This window comes from Manacus candei, unplaced genomic scaffold (assembly GCF_025592945.1).
Source record: "Manacus candei isolate 608988 ecotype Guabito, Panama unplaced genomic scaffold, ASM2559294v1 h1tg000005l, whole genome shotgun sequence".
In the NCBI taxonomy this organism is placed as follows: domain Eukaryota; kingdom Metazoa; phylum Chordata; class Aves; order Passeriformes; family Pipridae; genus Manacus; species Manacus candei.
The window spans coordinates 22,354,795-22,375,040 of record NW_026138053.1 but is presented as its reverse complement, the minus strand read 5'-3'; the positions used below and the strand labels follow the sequence as shown (position 1 = coordinate 22,375,040).

The following is a 20,246-nucleotide window of genomic DNA, read 5'->3' as shown; positions in this document are numbered from 1 at the left end:
TGCAAAGAAGATGTTAGCATGTAATCTTAAAATCAGCATGGGATAACTGATTGTAGTCTAAAACTTGCTGTTATGCATTTCTCTGCTTTGTGTGATGGCTGATTTAGATTCCTCTATGGCACCAAAACCGAATCTTGGATTCTGCTTTGAACAGCTGAGATGTTGCAGAGTTTACTCATCCCAAAAAGGGACCCTTGCTGGTGTTTAGTTTGTGCCTCTAACAGCTTAGTCATTGAGAGAGATCGTGTTTGTGGTTTGCCATCCATCAGTTGATCACCGAGCAAATTGATGATAGTCCTCTAAATATTTATGGGTTTCTTAAGCAATGTCTGCCTAGATTGCAAGCACAGAGGGGCAGAGGCCTTTTTTGCTTTTTCTGATTTTGTTTGTTGGGTTGCTTTTTGTTTGTTTATTGTGTGGTTGTTTTTTTTTTAAACAGTGCATTTAGTAATAAGGCCTTCCAGTAAATAGAAGCCTGTGAACTCACCTTGTTTGCTGTGCTTATGTGTAAGGGCTTACTGGGAATCCTTTTAATGCTCTGTGTCTGCAGTGCAAAGCCTGTAGTGTAAATATGCTGAGAACGGGAAATGAGCATTATTTAACTGTGACCTTGCATCTTTTTCTTCAGCAAGTTGCACCGTGATGAACAAGGCAGCATTATTGAACTAGAGAGGAGCAAAATCCCATTTAACTGCATGCTGGGCTTTGATGTACTGCCAAGCACTGTTGTCTGTGATAGCCTCTGGGATGTAAAGGAGAACTGTAGTAGTAGATAAGAGAGGTTTTCAACCCAAGTGTCTAGTGATAATGTCAGCTTTTATAATTTGTGTGTGGAAGTTGAGCTTTTATTCAGTACCTAGCATGGTATTCCTGCATCACAGCTCCTGTGCAAAATCACCACGGTTTCATTCTTCAGATATGCAGGAGGTTTCCTATTTGCTGTAATACAGATTTCTACCCTCATGGATGGCATCATCAAAGCCAGATTAACCTTAGGCACTCAGTTGTTTACTATGTACGCTGCAGATGCCTAAAAGTGCACGTATGTCCGGGGGTGCTCTGGAGCTGTCAGTGTGTGACTCACCTGCAGAGAACAGACAGGGCTCTGCGTGGTGAGCATGGGAACAACAGAGAGACATCCCTGGGCTCTGCTGCGTGACAGTGAGGAGATGGGCTCTGATCCAGGGCTGTTCAACAGCCAAGCTGGAAACTGCTGGAGAAATTTTAGCCGAATCCATCAGAGGCAGTGTTGTGCCCTTGTGTGCTCACCTGTTAGTTTGTTCAGGTGCTGAACAAATGTTGATAGAAGATCCTCAGTGTCTGTCAGATCTGGGAAATAGGCTGGAAAGCCTCAGGAGTCTGGGCTGAGACCTCCAGCATTATGACTTTGTTAGTGTTCTGAGAAATAGCAGCACAAACCACTGTTTTGGTCTGAATTCTAGTATAAATTTTTCTCGTGGTAATAATTCAGTTTTTGGTGAGCAGAGAGATGGGAGATCATGGCTGATATTAAATTTCACTATTGAGCTGAACAGACTTTTCACTGCCATGGACAATATATTAATTCTCATATTTTACAGGCTCAAAGCAGGATAAATGGACAGGTAAAAAAGGATAAAATAGCTAGAGAAGTTGGGAAATTTGAACCACTTGTTTTGGAAACAGCTCCTTTCCCCCCTTCCTTCTGTAGTTGTCTTCCTGTCTACATCTGGAGGGAGTGCAAGAGTTGAATCCAGTTACATTCCAGCTCTGCAAAATTACCTGAAATGTCTTGTCTTGTACCAAGAAAGTTAATTGTTCAGCTTAACACTTTGTCCACCACAAAAGAGAGAAATGTGTTTTCACAGTGCTTCTGAAGGGGAAAAGTTGTTTGGCCTTTACTAGGATGTGTCACAGCTGATCTGCCACGGTTTAAATAGTCTGTGTTGGTGGATGTGAGTTCAGGACAGTGGGATTTGGGAGGAAGAGCAGCAGCTTATTTTGTCAAGGTTTTTGAGGAAAACACTGAAATTCACAACACCTAAATGATTTGTCTTGACAGTGCATCCAGAGGTGAATTATTTGCTAAATGCTATTTATATAGTAGTTAGCTTCATGTAGGTGATATACCTGCAGTGTTGGGTTATGTTGTTTTCTTTCTGATCCTTGCAGTCAGATTTTTGTTTATCTCTGATATATCTGATTGTATTATGAAGGAAAACTTTTTATTCAAATCTTTTCTAAAAAAACATTGTTAATAGTATTTGGCAGCTGGGAGTGATTTTAAAAAACCCAGACAGCCAAGGTCTATTTAGAGAACTGACAGAAATTTAAAATGAGTAAAGAATTATTGTAGTTTGTTTCTTGTGTTGAGATACTGAGTCTTGCTGCATTAGTATTCATCCTGAGGATGGATGGGCTTTTATGCACCAACATCCTATGCAAATTAGTCCTTTCCTAAAAGCAAACATATCTGATTAGGGAGAATACAGTTGTCCTGCAAAGTCTGCTTTATTCTTTTTGACACAAAAATTCTGAGAATTGTTGGGGTCTCTTTGTATTTTGTGCTTCCTTTCTCCCCCTTCCACCCCCGCTTGGAATTGGAGAGCACCGTTGAGCAGGAAATAGCAGCAGCTTTTGTAAAATCTTAAAAGAGAAAGAGAGGAAAAAGGGCATTTTCACAAATGGAATTAGGATGATGCAGCAAAGTGCTGGCTGCCTGCCAGGGAGGACAGATGCACCGTGCATACAGTGCCTTGCCGACGAGGCTGCACATTGGCAGCTCCCCGCTCTGTTAGTACAGCGAGCCCACAGCCCGGCATAATCACTGCAAACAGAGCACTGTTCATCTCACCACTCCTGGGGCTTTGCCTGGCAGGTTTTCGGGGCTGGGTATGGCAGTTCTCAGTCCTGTAAGCGTTACTGAGACTTTCAAACTTTCTATCATGTAAAAGACAATTTTTTAGAGCTAAGAAGTGCATTTTCTCTCCTTCAGTCAGTGAACAGACTTGCCTTTTCCTGTGCAGAACTGTGATGTGGGGTGCTGTCACTGCTGTCAAAATACAGCATTAGACTTGCTCCAAGAGGGTCTGTGCCTTCTGAGACTTCTGTTCAAATGTCCCATACTTTGGAGAACCTGTTGACTCCCATCATGTTTAATGGAAGGCTTTACCATTGGGACTAGAGCAGTTTTTGGCCCTGATTTTCTCCATATCCCTGTAGTGTTTAATGGGGGAGATTTAATAATTTCTGGCTGATGCTGTTGTGCAGAAAGGCCGCTGCTTCTTACAGAAAGCATCTTCCAGATCCAATAGAAACATAATAGCAGTGACTTCTAAGCCTGCTTTCTCTCCAGTCTTCTGCATGAAGAGGAAATCTCAAGCTTTGCTTTCTCACCTTAGCGGTGCCTAAGCATTGTCACTGAACACAGGAACACATTTTTTATGGAGGTGCCCAGCTAGTGTGACTGAAATCCCTTGCCATTTTATTTGAAGTTCTTAAAGAGCCTTTCAAAAATACCTTTTTTTTCTTATGTTTAGAATTAATGCTCACATATTCCCATAGTTAGGTCTGTTTGGGTAGATTTTTTTTTTTACCATTGCCCTCTGGATTTTTGTATAGTCGGTCTCAACTTCATTAAGGGGTCGGGGAAAGGAGAACCAAAGAGACATTTTAAGCTGCTAGGTTGTAGTGCCTCCTAATGCATTTAACTTGCCTAGTAGGCATAATTAAGATAGATATCATTGGTCTTCAATAAAAAGAACTACTTGACTTGTATATCTTCATGTAAGGCCCTTCATGTTAGGCTGAGGTTTTGCAGCCATTGAACAAAGCTGTGGGAGGCACTTGATGGACAGACATTGTGCCGAAACAAAAAACATTTACTCTTCTGTGACTAATTGAAAGGAGGTGAGGGATCAAGTGGTGACTGATAATAAGAACTGGTCTCTGTACTTGGAGCAAAAGAGGAACAGCACATACAGCCAAATATCAGTGTGATGTGGAAAGGGATGTACACTACTGTACTACTGAAGAAAGAAAAGGTACATGGTTAAGAACATCAAAGCACAACAGGGATAGTGCCTGAAGGCTTTTGAGACTTCCTAAAAAATGTGTCCTGGTGTTATCTTTGTACCCTCACTTGGAGGGGGGAGGAATTGTGCTTCCAAAGCCACTAAGAATAAATACAGTGGTGTCTTGTGTCAGTGATAAATCTTCTCAGAGAAAGTACTTAATTCCTAAGCAGGCCTCTGCACAGAAGGAAAATTACATTTCCCATCCCATTGATGTACCTTGCTTTGTAATGAACAAAAGGGAGTGAAGGATCTGCTACTGAGCCCTTTGTGGGGTTGCTGAGCACAGGAACAGATGAGATAGAATGAGCACATCTGCAAAACAGGTCTTCAGATGTATATTTTTATAATTGAGAGTCCTCCAGTTATAAATTGGCTGGGTTTGGTTTCTGGGTTTTAAAAAGTGAACCTGAGGAAAGAAGTTAGATATTATTCATGTCTCTCTTCCTCAGGCTTACACTGGACTGCACTTTTTCCTGTTTTTTGTTTTTGTTTTTTTTTAGCACTTTGCTTTGAGGCTAAATATGATAAGAAAAATATCATAAAAATGCAAGAAAAATGAAAGCCTTTTGAGTGGTTCTGTATGCTTTCCACAAACTGGGAGATGCTTGGCTGTACAGGCACATGTAAGTGTTCCCGTGAAGGTGTGTGGTCTCTTGCACAAGACAGGGCCCTTCAGCTGCCAGGATGAGCCACAAGTGCTCCAAGTGTGCCAGGCTGGAGTTGTATGAAACAATAAACACTGTTGGAAAAAGGCCCAGGAAAACTGTTGACTTTGGGCATAATTGCTTCCTATTGCAATTAAAGCTGTGTTGCATTCCTTGGCAAATCTTGGGAATAAAAGGCTATGGGGCATGCTACCACAGCACTGTTGTTCATATCAGTTGCTGATGGATTATGGGCTTTCTGCATTTGAGGGGTGGTTAGGGTCTTGGAATGGGCTTGGGGTTAGTGGAAAAACTTTTATAAGGAATGTTATCGATGTTGGTTGGCAAAATGAAGTAGCATTTGTGCTCTTCTATAAGAAAACTGTGGCTCTTGTCCTGAGCCTGACTTGTTTCTACCCTTTGTGAAAAACGTGGAGGCTTTCTCTTTGGAGGAAGTTCTGATTTATTTTTTTTTTTTACAATTCATCTCTATCAATTTTAATTGTTCATAGCTCTTTAGTTAATGCAGTTGCTGTGTAATCATTGACATTTTCCTCCATTATTTGGTTTCCTGGATGCCCCCTTTGTTTTGTATGAATTACTTATATCAGTATTGATGTAAATTAGTTGGCATTTATTCTCTGTGATATGGACCATGTAACTGATCAAAGTACAGAACATTTCTCAGTCCTATACTGGCAAAGTAAAGCAAATTTAAATTATGTTTTGAAAACACAAGTAACTTTTTAGTAGTGATGCATCATCACTCTTCACACAAATTGGGGATTCTTCTGTTTTGTCCTCTTTTCTTTTTCTTTTTTCTTTTTTTTTTAACATAATAAATACTGTTACTGTGCTAGAGATCTCCTATGTGAAAACTCTTACCCTACCTGGAAATCCCTCTGGAACACATTATGTTTATTTGTTTGATCTGTGTTCTTTTCTTTGTAAGCTTAGTCCTGCATTATAATGAGACAACCTCACTGAAGGAGCCCCTGTCTAGTTTGCTTTTCAGCATTTCACTGTGCTTTTTACCCTTCCTGAAAATTGAAAGGGCGTTCCCATCTCTTCCACGAGACTCTTCTAAGTCCAGACTGGCTTGTTATTGTAAACTGCTAAAGTGTTGCTGTGGCCATTGATAACTTGTTTCATCATCCTTTGACATCAGTTAATGAGACCTGGGTTTTAGCTAGTCAAAATCAAACTATTATCTGTTACCTTTATGCATTAAACAAACGTGTTAGTAGATACACTTCTCCAGATCTCTGATACTGGAAAAATTTTGCCCTGAAAATACCTTGCTCTTGAAAGTATTTAATGGTATTCTAACAGATGAGTGCATTCTAAGACTGAAGAGTTATTGAGGTGATGTTCTGGCAGCCCTGGCTGCCGGCTTCTTATTTGCATTTGATACATTCAGCACTGGCCAGGCCTTGCTGAAGGTCTCCAAACTGTCCTGTCACCGTGGCGTTGCTGCTGAGCTGGTACAGCTGCTGTCAGCAGAGTGCTTTGTGCTCAGAATACTCTGAGAATAAAGATGCAAAAGTAGTTTGATTCTTAATGCAGGATGAATGTCTTTTAAAGGTGTACAGCTTTCATTCCCAGCTTTATTCTTGCACAGTGTGTTTCTTCCTTGTTTCCTGCACCTCATCATTGTGAAGTGTTCCTGCAGTTGTGCTCGCAGGTGCTCACTCCCCCCACAGCAGGCAGCCTTTTCTCTCCCTTTTCAGTGTCTTTGAACACAAATTCCCAGGCATGTACCTTTTCCTAGGTGGATTTATTTGCAGCTGCTTCCACTCTGATGTGATTTTTTTCCTCCCGGCTCTCACTAAGCATACCTGTACACGCTGACCAAAAGGTGTGGAAAAGCAGCTCTCTGACCTGTCAGAAGAATATTAAGTGTGTCACCAGAGCATGGAGGGGCATCGTCCGTTTGGTCACAAGGAACCTTTGAGACTTGGCTGAATATTTCTTGTTGTATTTCTTGCTGCCCTTACTTCTGAAAGATATGGGGGTTTGTTTTCAAGACCACTAACAAACCCTGTGTACAAAGCTTTCTGTTCCAAGTGGAGCAGGAGAGGACCTGCATCCTGTCTTGTGGACATCAGCGTAGGCATTTCTGCAGAAACAGTTGTACAGGATTTAATCTGATTCCCCTGCTGCCAGAATTGTAATGTGGTACTGTGTTGCTTTTCCTAAAGAAATACAAGTTATGTTTCAGATTTGATTTACATTTCTGTGTGTGTTTAAAGAATTACTTTTTTCTAGAATTAGGGTTTATGTATCTCACTTGAGCTGTGCAGAGAATGCACACAGGTGCTGTTGCCTTGTGGCTGAAGCTGAAATTTCAAATGTTTAAAAAGAAGTAAAATGTCCTGTGGACAGATTTACGAATTGAGGTCGAAGTCTCTTTCATAGGGCTAAAATACCCATTCAGTAAAATACCCATTAAGGGGAGGGGAAATTTTCTCCCTGCAAACCCCTTTTTACCCTCATTCTTTGACTTTTTTCCACTTCAAACTCTGCATTTGAAGCAGAAACCTTATGTCCTGCTGCTGCACACTTAGTTGGTTATGGGATCAGTACAGTTCTCCCTCTCACCAAGCAGGAACCTCTGCTCATGCTTTCTTGAAGAGGCAGTAGTTCAACTGATTAGAGAGGGTTAAAGAATGCCATCATCTTTGGACATGTTAAGAGGATGTTCTGAAGGAAAATTGTTGTCTTACCTTTCTCTGTAATTTTGCTGTTGAGGAAAGGTCGGTGTCGTATCCAGCTGGGGGTTGCATTAATACAGTGTTCTTTATCGCTGAGTGTGCTTGGTCTGAAGCAGAAAATCAATAAGTCTTTTCAGCCTTTGACTCCCTGAAGGATTTTTCTGCCTCAGGTGGGGCTGTAGAGGACGCTGTTTTGGGTGATCAGTTTGTCCTGAATGACAATTAATTTTAGCTTCTTGATGGGAAAATAGTTTTTTTAAAAAAAGTAAATCAGATATGAAATGCTTGAAAACCAATGTGTGAAACTGCAGCCTCAATGAGTTTACTCCATCCTGGGCTGCTGTCACTCCAGTGCACACAGAAGTATGAGTATGTTCCTATTACTATTTTCTCCGTTTCTCCATGAGCAAATATCAGGAGATGGCACTTCACTGAGAGACAGGTTTCTCTCCATTAGTAGGTACTGAAATTATGATAGACCTATTTGAAGGCCTTTGGCATCTCTTTAAGCTAATTCCTGTATCCTGTTGCTGTCTCAAGTGTTGTAAAGCATCGCAGCAGATTTAAATCAGTATGCCTGATGTTTTTACAGTATTATTGTTTTAGAGATTACTTAAATTCCTAATTAATTGTACTTTTGCCTGCGGGTCTGTGTTAGAGAAGTTAATGAGCTAGCTGGTGTTTGAACAGCCTCCCCTTTCATGATGTGCTTTGGTTTGCAGAGCAATCCCACTGTAAGCGCACATTAACAGGTACTGAGAAAGGGAAACACTTCATTTAGCTGGAAATAACATCGTTTCATTCAAACTAAAGTGGTGAGGGGCAGAGCTGACAGCTGGTCTTGCTCCTCAGAGCATTAGAACTGCTTGCATATGTGATATTTTTTAGTTTTTTTGATATCTTAATGTTATGTTAGGAAGGAAGTCTTCAGAGCCCATATCACAGGTAGAGTTGTCCTGTTTCTCTTCTGCAGGCTGCCAGAGCTTTTACCTTGTTGGTGCTTGTGGAAAGAAGGTTCACCATTGTTGCATTCCTGAGCCTGTCCTGACCTGGGACTCCTCAGTCCCAATATCCTCTGATTTGCACAAATAATATCCTGAATATTTGTGTGGTTTATTTTTCATAGATCTACTCTCTAGGCTTGTTTTAAACCTTGTGGGTTTGTGTGCTGTCGTTAAAGGAACTGCTAAAATCAGGCATCCATTAAGTAGCACAAGTTGTGAACAATAGTTATAGGCAGGAGGTCGTTTCTCAAGTGGCTTGAGCAGACACATCTAAGCAGTTCTGACTGAAGGGCTGACAGGGCTGTATCTTTCTTCCTTTGACTCTTGTCCTTCTCCTCACCTCTCCCAAAGCCACTGCACATTCCTGCCTCACCCTTCATCCAGGCACTTACACATACAACAGACCAGCTCTGCCATTTGACTGAAAATTCATGCCCTACCCACTTGCTGCATTGCTTTTCACCTCAGCTGGAGAGGTGAGTTAGCAGTGCTGCCAAGGCACCAAGAGAGTAATTCATCATCCCTGGGAAGGCAGGAAGAACGAGGGGATTTTGATGAGTGTACACTGATTGTGCAACTGTCTGTTTACCCCTCAATTTTATTCCTCTGGAGATGCTATTTGAAGGGAACACTCTTCAAAACCTCTCACTTAACCTTATCTCATCATTTTTAAGAGTTTAACACTTATGGCAGCTGGGGAAGACCCTGAGAAAAATGTCTTTTATTTTGCTTTGGATTTCTAATCATTAGTTTTGCAACTAATAATTGGTTCAAAGTTTTTCTAGGGTTTCAGTTGCATGAGGATTCTCCCTATCTTTGGAAGCATGGAAGGATCATAGGAGGCATGATCAGACAGAGTTATTGTCTTTGCTTTGTTGTTTGCTTTCTGGTCCAAGGACAATCCCTGCTGCTGCCCCACAGTGTTCAGCTTTCACTCAAACACTTCTGGGCAGATGTGTTGCTGGAAAAGTTATTTGGGGATTTGAACTGGCAGGAGTGAAGTGTGTGAAAGAGTAGGTGTGGAGTGCTGGCAGTTCAGTTTGGCCAGAGCTTTGGTGTGGGCTGTGTGTGTATTCATATGTGCAAATCCTCTGCAAATCAAGTGTAGATCGATGACACAATTATTTTAGAGAGCCTGATAAATGTGGGCTTGGCTTTGGGTACTCTTGCTAAGCAATGTGAATTTTGAGGTGTTATATATAACGGCCTTGAAGAGGCTTGGTAATGCCCTGAGACAGTAATTTAGTTTTAATTCATATTTGTCTAATGACCTACTGCTATCTCAAACCAAAATTAACAGCCCTATTTTATAGGAGTGTTCAACATAAATCTGTCCCCATGAACTTTCCATTTTCATTGCAGCTCAAGGTATAGAGGAGGTTCCAAATTAGTCCAATATCTTATGTAAATGGACAGTACTTTCTGGGTAGTAAGTATTTTTTTTAATGTTTCCAGGGATTTTCTTCCACGAGGTTCTGGAATTGTGACAAGACGACCATTGGTCCTGCAACTCATCACTGCCAAAACAGGTAATTTCTTTCTCTTTTTGGGTCAATGCCTGGACAAAGTGCTGCTGTATTTCAACAGGAGGAAAAACTTTTCTGGGAAGTTGTGAAGAAAGCTGCCACCAGACTGTCTGGAACAAGGGCCTGCTGCTTTAAAGCTGTATGCTCAGGACCAGCTAATTCCATTGTCCTGTCTGGGAAAACAGTAACATCTAAATCCTAGAGCACGTAGTGAATTAGTCCAAGATCACACTCGAAGCAGTGGAGAAGCATCATTACATACAGTGTGTTTTAGGAATTAGCTTTGATTTATTCATTTCTTGATGAGCTTTGCATCTGTATTAGTTAACACACCAAAATTGCTGGACTTCTGCCTTTAACTCTTGCTCCAGTGCACACAGATTTGTTTCCACACAGCTTGTTTTTGTAACTTGTCTTTTTTGGTTGGGCTCACTGCACTAAATAGAGCAGAAGGTAGATTGGGGGAAAACAAGGCTTTATGTATTTGTCTGGTCAAAAATATAAATATTTTTGTATGCACCACTAAGCTGTGTGACTTACTGAGATCTTTCATCAGAATTCACCACTTTGTCCCCTTCCAGGGGGCACTCGATCTGCTTTGATGTAGCTCAGTTCCCTGGCACATATAAAAGCAGCTATGGTTTTCCATCAGTCCAAATTTTTTTTTGTAGTTGCTTCTAAACCAACGTAAGCAACAAAAAATACTGGTTTACTATTGATTTCGGCTTAAAATAGTAAAACGTAATTAAATAACATCCAAACCAGTTTTTAAAAGCAAAAAGTGCTCTTTAAATTATGCACCATGATGAAACTGGGGAAGAAACAAAATTGAAGCTGCCTGTGAAACTTCATTCTGTCCTTATGTATGAGGTGTAATTGAGCTTCTGTGAGTATTTTTTCCTAAAAGATCTTTGCATTGCTCATCAGGAAGGTAGACTGCTGTCTGTCTAGGCTTCAGGTTTTTTTCTGGATTATTGCTTTTAAAGCACGTTCATACTTTCAATGCCTCTGTGAAATTCTCCATAGTGTTTATGCTGTGGAAGAGAAAGAAAAAACAGTTAAATTCAGTGTTTCTGTATGCTCAGTTTAGAAACTTCAGGATTTCCAAGTGTGTAATATGCTTATAGTGTTCTCTGTATATTAAATATGAAGTTTTAGTTGGAGATATACACACCTGCCATTTCTGCATGTGTGGCATTTGATCTCTGACAGAGCATGCAGAAATAAATACAAGAATAAGGCCCAGCTATGGAGAGTCTCAATCTAATTTTCCCAGGACCATGTAAGAGTAGAAGAAAAAAATGCACTGGGCTCTGTGCTGGTGTTCCTAACAAAATTACTAAACTCTGGGGACAGAGAGTAAAGTAAAAACTCACACTCTGACCTCAGGTGGTTACGTACTTATTTGTTGACATCCATCCTAAACTGGCCCATGTTGTCCTATTCTGTAAAGTCACCATTGTCCCTTGGTTGAGGGGACACTGAAATGGCTTCTCTCTTTCTGGTATTTTCCTCATTAATATGTTCACAATGTATTACTAGCTTTAGGTAGGCCTACAGGCTTTGTATAGGTACCTTCTCTGCTGAAAATTCATTCTTCATTATGACTTAAATAACACAACAGGAACTTTAAAAATTCTGGAGAACTGAACTTCGGCCTAATTTTGTGTTTCCTGGATGTCAAGGCATATTTCTCCCTTTGGGAAATGCTGTGTATTTCTTGTTTGAGATTAGATGCCAAAACCTTTAAAATGCAAACTTTAATTATTTTGTTACTTTCTTTAAACTTTGTTCCCTGTTGTTGTTTTGGGTGTTGAAATTCCAAATAACTTTATCTTTTAAACCACCTTTATCTTTGTGAACTAATTTTAAGAAAAGAAAATAAAGCAAACTGCTTAGAGAAGCACAGTGTTCTTTTACAGGAAGCTGATGCTGGACTGATTTCTATCAAGGCCATAAATATCTAAAATGTTATAGAATAATTGGAGGGCTGTATCAGGTTCTTGGTGCTGTAGTAAGAACTTATTTCTGATCCAGGATCTTTCTAGAGTCTCTTAAAAGTAGCTATTCCTAATCTTATAGTATTCCTGGGGAGAGAGGGGGGCACTTTCTATACAGACATTCAGAGATGACTACAAGATAGTTTATCAGCATTTTGGAAGTGGCTGAGAATGGTTTGGAATGTGAATTTGATTGACAGAGGAGATTAAAGCTTCATTTAGCTTTGAGCCATTGCAGTAAGGGATGAAGCAGCAGAGGAATCTGTGCTCATCACAGCAAGAGGGAACTATGACCATCCATTATTAGGGTTGGACATGTCATGGAAAGGTGCAACAGGAATTGGTTGTGAGGAGTTACCAGGGACCCCCCAACATGTGAAATATCTGACACACCTGGGTAAAGAGCTGTTACCTCTGCAAGGGGTAACATGAAACAAATCAATACTAAGAAACTTATTTCATGAGAGGAGTGTTTTTAATTTGTTTTTTTTAGAAATTTGTTTACTTCTTCTTTTTTAGAAATTCTGTGCAGTTAATGCAAAGCTATTTTGCAGTGACCTTTTGACCTCTTTTAGTCACTAGCATATTTTGGTGATCCTAGTACAATTTCTAAATGGCTTTATGACATTTTCACTCCACATCCATGCAAATACTGTACTCAGCTGAAATACTGGAGGCAAATAGAAAGGTTTTAATTAAATATTGCAACTGACAAGATAGTCTTAATTAGTTTTGAGTATTTTTCTCTGAGTTTGATCATGTGAGAAATACCTAATAGCATCAAAAAAGTCAGAACATGGATGTTAAAGAATTTACAGTCCTCTGAAAGATTATGGCTTGTTCTCTGTTGTTGCCAGCCTCTGAAGGAGCTCAGGTTAGATTAATGGGTTTGAAGAAAATAGTCCCACCTGGGAAGGTGCAGTTAAGTGAGTTTTAGAAGGCACAGGTGCTCTTAGCTGGGAGCCTGTCTGCTGGCCAGCTTGAGGTTTTACAAGGAGGGCAAGACAGCTGTCATAAATTAGCCATTCAGGGGATGCACGTGGGAGGGGTTCTACCTGCCTTTTTTTTGAGTGAGAAGTTGGATGTGAGAGCAGCTTATTTTGTGAGAGTCTGATTTCTAAATTCAGGTAAGAGACACACTGGTTCTTTCTGTATTTGAGTGCTGCAGTGTTAGATCCAGGGAGCTCCTGCTTTCTCCCCAAGGCAGCATTTGTTTGAAATGTGAAGTGTTGTGGTATTTCAGCAGTTCCCAGTGAGTGCAGAGTGCTGGTCTCTCATTCTTACTCCTGCTTTTCAGGAGCAGGAATGCTGTATGTATGCCTGTAGTTGGGCTTTTAGGTGGATTTCTCTCTGTGTGTCTTTAAGATATAAGAGTTGGCACACAGCTGACCTGGGATGAGAATTTTAAGGCAGTATGAGTGTTCAGTTGTCTTGGAGCAACATAACATACCATATGCCCAACCCAGTTAGTTCCATTTCAACTCCTAATCTTCTCTCTGCAAGTTTGGCCAGTGTTAGCATAACTTTTATATGGTGCTGCTGAGGAGGCTTTGAGAAGGTAATGACTTGAAATGCCTGAGAAAGATCTTGAGCGATGTTGGCTTTTTGTTTCATGGTTTTTTTCAGTTGCCACACATTCTGTATGACCTTAAGCAATCTATTCTTCCTCTTGCTGTGCTTTCTCCTGCTTCTGCAGGTGAAATAATGACTACATTTCTTGAGACTTGGTAGTATGTTTTTTAAACAGCAGAGGCAACAAAAAATGCTCTTGGGTTTTGGGTGAAGCCTTTGTTGTAGGTCTTCTGTTTGTTAAAAGCACATTGCCTGCTATATAAACCCTGTTATTTGTATGTAAAATATCTTGGCTTTAGGAGGGTTATTTTCATCATTTTGTCAACTGTTTGTGGAGGAATTTCAGATTTTCTTCTTGCTTCAGCAGATTAACAGATTTTGAAAATCATTTTTGAGGTGGGCAGTTTTACATGAATGAGTCCTACATACAATACCCACATTTGTTTGAGTTTTGTTAATTAAATACTAAGTGGAAAGCAAACATAAGGTTTAAAAGACATCCTGTTTTTTTTCTGAAAAAGAGAGTATCATGCAGATACTCTCTTCTATTGAAGTTGTTGAGTTTTAATCCAAATTTTGTTTGTTGCAAGACTATTCCTCAAGGATAGCCATCTTCTGTTGCCCTCTGGTGGCAAAAGCAATTCTCTAACAGAATATGAAAAAATTATAAAAATAATTTAGATTGGTTATTTCAGCTAACACAAATGATCCTAGAGGCTTCATCAGCAGGAAGGCATGTGGGGCTCCTAAAGGACAAAAACTAGAAAAATGCCACAGTGCCAATAGTAGGGAAGAGACTGGGCACTTTGCAAGGAGAAAAGAAAGACAGTGGCTGCAGTCTTCTGGATGCCACTCTCTGGCAGCTCCTCATTCAGGTGATGAACAAGGATGCTGTAGAGACCAAAAAAATTATTGAGGTGCGTAGCCCAAAAGCTAAAAAGTGACACCACCATGGGGAAAAGGAGGTAGGGACTGGTGACCCATTCCTGAGCCAGTGGAAGGCTCATCACCCACACAGGACCGATATCCTGGAAAAGGGATAACGCTGCTGATCTGGAGCCTGAGTTTAAGCTCATTGTGAGGTTGTAGGGGCTGCAAATGTTCCTTGCACCTGCCAGTGTCCCTGGCTGTGCTGGCAAGCTGAGCTGATCCACAGGGACTGTGGAGGTCTGGCAGAGTGGCTTGGAGGGCTCGACCAGATCTCCCGTGAGCACCGTCAAAGGGGCTTCAGCTCATGTTGGGCCAGATTAATTGTACCTACAAATACAATACAAGTGGTTTTACCTGGAAACTTTTGTTTCCTTGGTCCCAGATTGATGCTCAGTGACACCAGGAAAGATGGAATCCCCTCACTGAAAGAATGGAAAATGTCTCTGTATTTGTCCATCCTCAGAAAGATATATATATATAAAAAAGTGATAGAAGAATCAGTCCAAGTTCACTTTCAAGAAAAAGAAATCTGTAAGTAGTTATTAACTAACAATCTGAAAGATATTTTGAGATGAACAGCAGCCAACACAAATCATCAAGGAAGATAACTCTGGCATATCAGTGCAATATACTTTTTTATTACAGGATGTCAGGCTTGTCAATTAAGCCGTGGTGGTATCTTATCTTTGGTACAGTAAGGGTTCTTAAATTATCTTGGGTTTTTTTTAAAAATATAATAAGCAATCTTGGGAAACATGATTTAGAAAGGACTCCTGTAGATGGATGCACAGTTGTTTACAGAGTGGAAGGGACATCCCTCCAGGTCATGTTCAGTATTTGGTATTATTGGTAGGATGACAGAATAAAGTATGCTCATTAAGTTTGTGTTTGGGAAATACAAATGAGAATATAAAAGATACTGGAGGGCAGAATTTGAATTTAGATTGCTTGCAAAAGAAGAGAAATGCCCCCAAAGTAGAAAGGAATTCAGTTGGGATAAGACAATTTCTGTACTTGATGTTTTCAGAAAAGGACCTGGTGCTCACAGTGAATCTTTGACAGGACCTAACTCACTGATGTGCTGTTGTAAAATACAGACATGAATACTGTACAGGATGCATCACAGAAATGCAGTCCTACAAGTACTAGTTCTGCTTTTTCTCAGTCCTGGGAAGGAGAGAGAGCTCTGGTGAGAGCTCTGCCTTCGTGACCTTAGGAAAAATTCCTGGAGGATGGCTGTGTGAGTGATTGGAAGTTTGGAAAGCATGATCAATAGGAGAAGGTTGAAAGAACAGAGATATATTTCTTCTACAAATGAAAAGTTTCAAAGATGTGGAAGATTATTGCATTCTCTACTACAAGTGTCTACCCTTATAATTAATCATTTCATTGGTTCCTAGGAGTGTGACCTGGTATTTTATGCCAGTTATTTTCATCAGATCTACACTATTTTCAATACTTTTCTGTCTTGTACTGTGATATTCTTGCAGTCCTCTGCATTGACAGGATTTTCTGGTTTGTCTTCTGGAAACACCAGGGTACTTCTATTTCTTGTAGCCTTTCTGCTTGAAGGTTAGCAGGGGAATACCTCAGTTTGAATATTTCATCTTCAATTTGTTAGCAAAGCTTCAGAAATGGTGAAGTAGAAGACAGATTATAGATTAAGACAACAAGGGCTTTTGATACTGCCTCTCTTTTCAATGAAGCACTATGGAATGATTTGCTGCGGTCCAGATTCACTGAACTGCATTTGCTTTGCTCAGGAAAAGTTGGTCCATCATCAAAGAAGAGGTGATGTACTTTTGCTGATGGTGTTTATTTGCCTGTTTTTAGAACACTCTCTTGAAATCACCCTTGAAAAGCGTTCTGAGGCTTTGTGAGGTGCTTTGTTGGAGTCAACAAGACTGTTGTTGCTTGGGTGACATCTCTCTAAGGGGCTGGGAGTAGAAGATGCAATAATAGCAGGTATTCCCCCTTTACTTTATGTGTTTACAATGATTGGTAGAGGCCTACAATTTAATGAGCCACCCTTTTGGAAAACTCAAAAGCTCTTTTGAGTGTTCTAGACTGGATACTATTACCAACTTGGAGCAACTCCTTGAAATCAGGTTGAGAGGAGTTCTGAGTCCTGGTCTCTCATTTTGGTGAATTCCTGACCTCTAGTAACAGGTTATTCTGTACAGGGTAAAGTCTTTGAGCTTTGGAAGGTCTTGGGCTCAGTCTGATGTGGATCAGGGATGTTTTCCAAAACATCTCTTATGTATTTCTAAGGGCTGATCCATGTCTTGTCACTCAGCTCTCTTTGGCTTAGGGACAAATCTATGGAACATCTCAAGTGTGGATGTAATTTAAATGGTTTGAGAACAGCAGTGGCTGTTTATTGGTAATAACAATATAAAATCATAAACAAGATTAAATCATAAAAGCATAGGGACATATAACTGACTGGAAAAATTAGGAACATTTAAAAGATGTTGTCCCATAACACTTCTCTGTATTATTTCTCTAATTTAGTAAAAATTTAAGAGATAAATAATCACTTGTGGATGCACTCAAGGAACTATGCTATGGTAGCCTTTTCATTCTACATCATCCAAGGTGCTTTTAATGAATTGGGGGGGGGGGCAGGAAAGGAAGCATTTTACATGCAAAGACTGTTTTAATTTTGTATCTAATTGTTCCTTCTTGTAATGTAACTTCCTTTCTCTACAAAAAAAATACGTGTTTGAAAGCTGGACATCAGGCAGGATCATTTTTTCTTGTCTGGCTTTGTGTCCGTTCCCACAAAAATGTAAGTGAAATGTTTCCTTAGTATTCTTCTGTGTATGAAAGCTGGAAAGTGAAGATTGCATTAAAGCATGTGCTTCTCCAGTCTGGCTGAAGGCATCATTGCCAGGGACAGGCTGAGGGCTGAAAGGAGCGAAACAAAGCGCCGCTTGTCCGTTTGAATTTTCATTCCGTGGGCTGTGTGTGGCACCACAGGTTAAGAACCCCGGTGAAGTTTATTCCTGCAGCTCTGGTGGGACCTCAGATGCCTCTGGGAGGGATGAGTTGTTGACAAGCATTAACACAGCTAAAAAGTAACAAACATTTTTTTTTTTTATTACCTTGAAGCCATTTCAGAGAGCGACTCTTTCTGTTCCTGAGTGTGAAGTGGAACAAAAAGAAAAGCTTCCTTGGCAATCAGCTGAATCAGCCAACTGATTCCAGCTCGGCACCAAGTATTGCTCACTCAATTTAGAAAGATTTTTCTGAGAAAATCTGATGAAAACCTAAGAAGAATACATTGTTTTATGCCAGGAGCAGTGCATGAAGAACTGGGAAAAAGTATGTCAGCTCTTTTTTTAATGAGGTTTTCCAGCTTTAAGATGACAAATTTGACAAATGTAAATTCTCAAATGTGCTAGAGCAACAGAGCTCTTTTATTTTGTGCACAATATTATTTTTCATTTTGAAATATTTGAATATTCCTTGACTTTTTAAATAAACAGTTGACAGTGAAACAAACTCCACATTCATTGTAATTTTGCTGCTGGAGCTAAAAAAAGAATCTAAGATATTCTGGAATGTTTAAATTGTCAAAAGTGAGGCAGAGGGTTTTTGGTGGGTGGTCTCATTTTTAAAATAAGTGATGTATTTTTGTCTTAACAAGGGTTAGTTTCCCTGTTCCTCAGAGTTTGAATCTGGAGGGATTATGGTATTGTAGCACAGAAAGGTTGGTATTTGTTATTTTCCCCTCCTCTATGTCTTTTTTTTTTTTGGTCTCTCAGTTTGCTTTAACTATTGTTGTAGGGTTTTTTTTACATTTAATTTTATTTTATTTAAAAAGCTCTGTTGATAATAGTAAGAAAGTGACTTTTGGGTAACAGGCTTCAGTACTGACTCATAAGGTCCTCTATTAATCCCTGTTCTCAGATTAGTTCTCCTGAGCTGCTGTTCTTTCTCTGAGTACCAAGCAAGCTCCTTCCCCTGGTGTTTGAGGGCTTGTTACCAAGAAATATTTCTGGGGAAGAAACATCTAACCAGAACTTTGAAGTCAGGCCTTAATTGCAGGATGAAATGAAGTGGAACACACACACCTCTTTTCAGCCCTTCTCCAGTCCTAGTGCTCAGATCCCGTGGGGACAGGATGGGAGCTGGACCTGTGATTACCACTCCTGTCATTGTTTCTGATTGCAGCCTTGCTATGTGACATCAACTTCTGTGTTCTTTTCTGAGGGAAGAAAGTCCAGTTTTAAAATCCTGGAACATGGTTATGCAGGCAACCGAAAGGTTGCGGTAATTAGTATCAATATTGGGATTCAAAAGTCAAAACAGGGACCTAGTGTCAAGTTTGGGTCTAACAATTAGGCTGATTCCTGGTCAATGCCCTTTTAAGGTAACAGGACAAGTTGTATGATAAGGAAAACTTAGGAATTAATTGTGTTCTCCCCCTTCAGCAAAATCACAGCTATTTCTATAGACACTTAAACTTGTGTGATTTGGATTTAGACAAATGGAGGAGTTGTGTTGAAAACATTACAGTGTTTTTAACTGATCTTATTTTCGTTATGAACTTGTAAAAACTTAACAGAATTCCTTTGCTAAATTTGTGCGTGACATGGGCTGTTAGTGTTTGAAACAAATGCTAATAATCTTTCATAATACAGAACTTGAATTACTTTTCAATTTGGTGATGTATTACAGGCAAATGTAATCAGATGAAAACTCAGAATCTGATTCACAATCTGTTCCTTATTCTATTACTGTAAATGGCATCTAATTGAATCTTTCAGATTGTTCCAGAAGATGATGTGCTAAAGATAAGAGCAGTAAATCATTTCCAGACAACTTGACTTTTTAACTAAGCCTTTCTCGTTGCAGGCTGGTTTTCACATGTGTAATCACAATAATGCTTTCCTGATAGCCATGACGGTGTGCTTCTGTGCACACACATCTGAAGACCACTAGGGCCTTGAAAGTGGGTGTCCAAGTCGATAAGCCTGTGAAATAACAGTTATTATTGACATTTTTCACAGAGTATGCTGAATTTCTACACTGCAAAGGGAAGAAATTTACTGATTTTGATGAAGTTCGTCAGGAAATCGAAGCAGAAACAGATAGAGTAACAGGAATGAACAAAGGCATTTCTTCAATTCCTATTAATTTAAGAGTATATTCTCCACATGGTAGGTAAAATCATTCTCCTCTACACTTCTGTCATAAAATGTATTGTGTAGCTCTGTCTGTCTAGCCATTGCCCTTTTGTTTTTACTGCTCGCTCTTCTGGGATAAAAAAAGCTTCTGAGGCTAAGTTGAACCAAAAGTGGGTATGTGTCTGGAAGAATCCTCAAATTCTCCTGTTTTAAGAAACCACTCTACAGTGGAGAGCTGTTGGCCATGAGAGATGGGCAGAACACAGACTCTCTGCCCCATTTAATATTCTCTTTATTTAAAAATATTCTCACTCTGCCTCAGGATGGAAGCAGTCTCTTCCCCAGTACATTCATGAGATGGTAGCTCATTAGTAAAGACAAATAATAGGAGGTGAGAGACTTAATGGCAAAACTTTTTTGCACCCTCCAGAGGGATTCCCTGATCAGTGATCTAGAAAGTCACTGTGTCTCCCTGCCTTACTGGAAGTTTATTGTTCCCTGTCACTAAAAACATGTTCAAACAATAATGGTGTTTGAAACTGCTTTCTGTTTTAGACCCCAGTATAGATCAAAGTTAGTTCCTCTGGTTACCATCTGCCCAATTTAATGAAGGGCAGTCTAGGGAAAATGTTTCCCATTGAGTCTGTCTTTGATACAGGAGAAAAG

The 20,246-nt window shown here is 39.9% G+C and overlaps 1 protein-coding gene across 10 annotated transcripts in view; it reads left to right on the top strand.

Moving 5' to 3' along the window:
• DNM3 (dynamin 3) overlaps nucleotides 1-20,246 on the top strand; it is a 169,927-nt gene that overhangs the window by 6,175 nt on the left and 143,506 nt on the right. For all 10 annotated transcript variants that reach the window (XR_007907506.1, XR_007907505.1, XM_051805931.1 and 7 more), the window contains exons 2-3: nucleotides 9,873-9,946; nucleotides 19,464-19,613. Coding sequence is in view for 8 of the 10 variants with exons in the window: in XM_051805931.1 (XP_051661891.1) it covers nucleotides 9,873-9,946; nucleotides 19,464-19,613 (224 nt within the window). In the remaining 2 variants the exon portion in view is untranslated. The remainder of the gene's footprint in view (nucleotides 1-9,872; nucleotides 9,947-19,463; nucleotides 19,614-20,246) is intronic.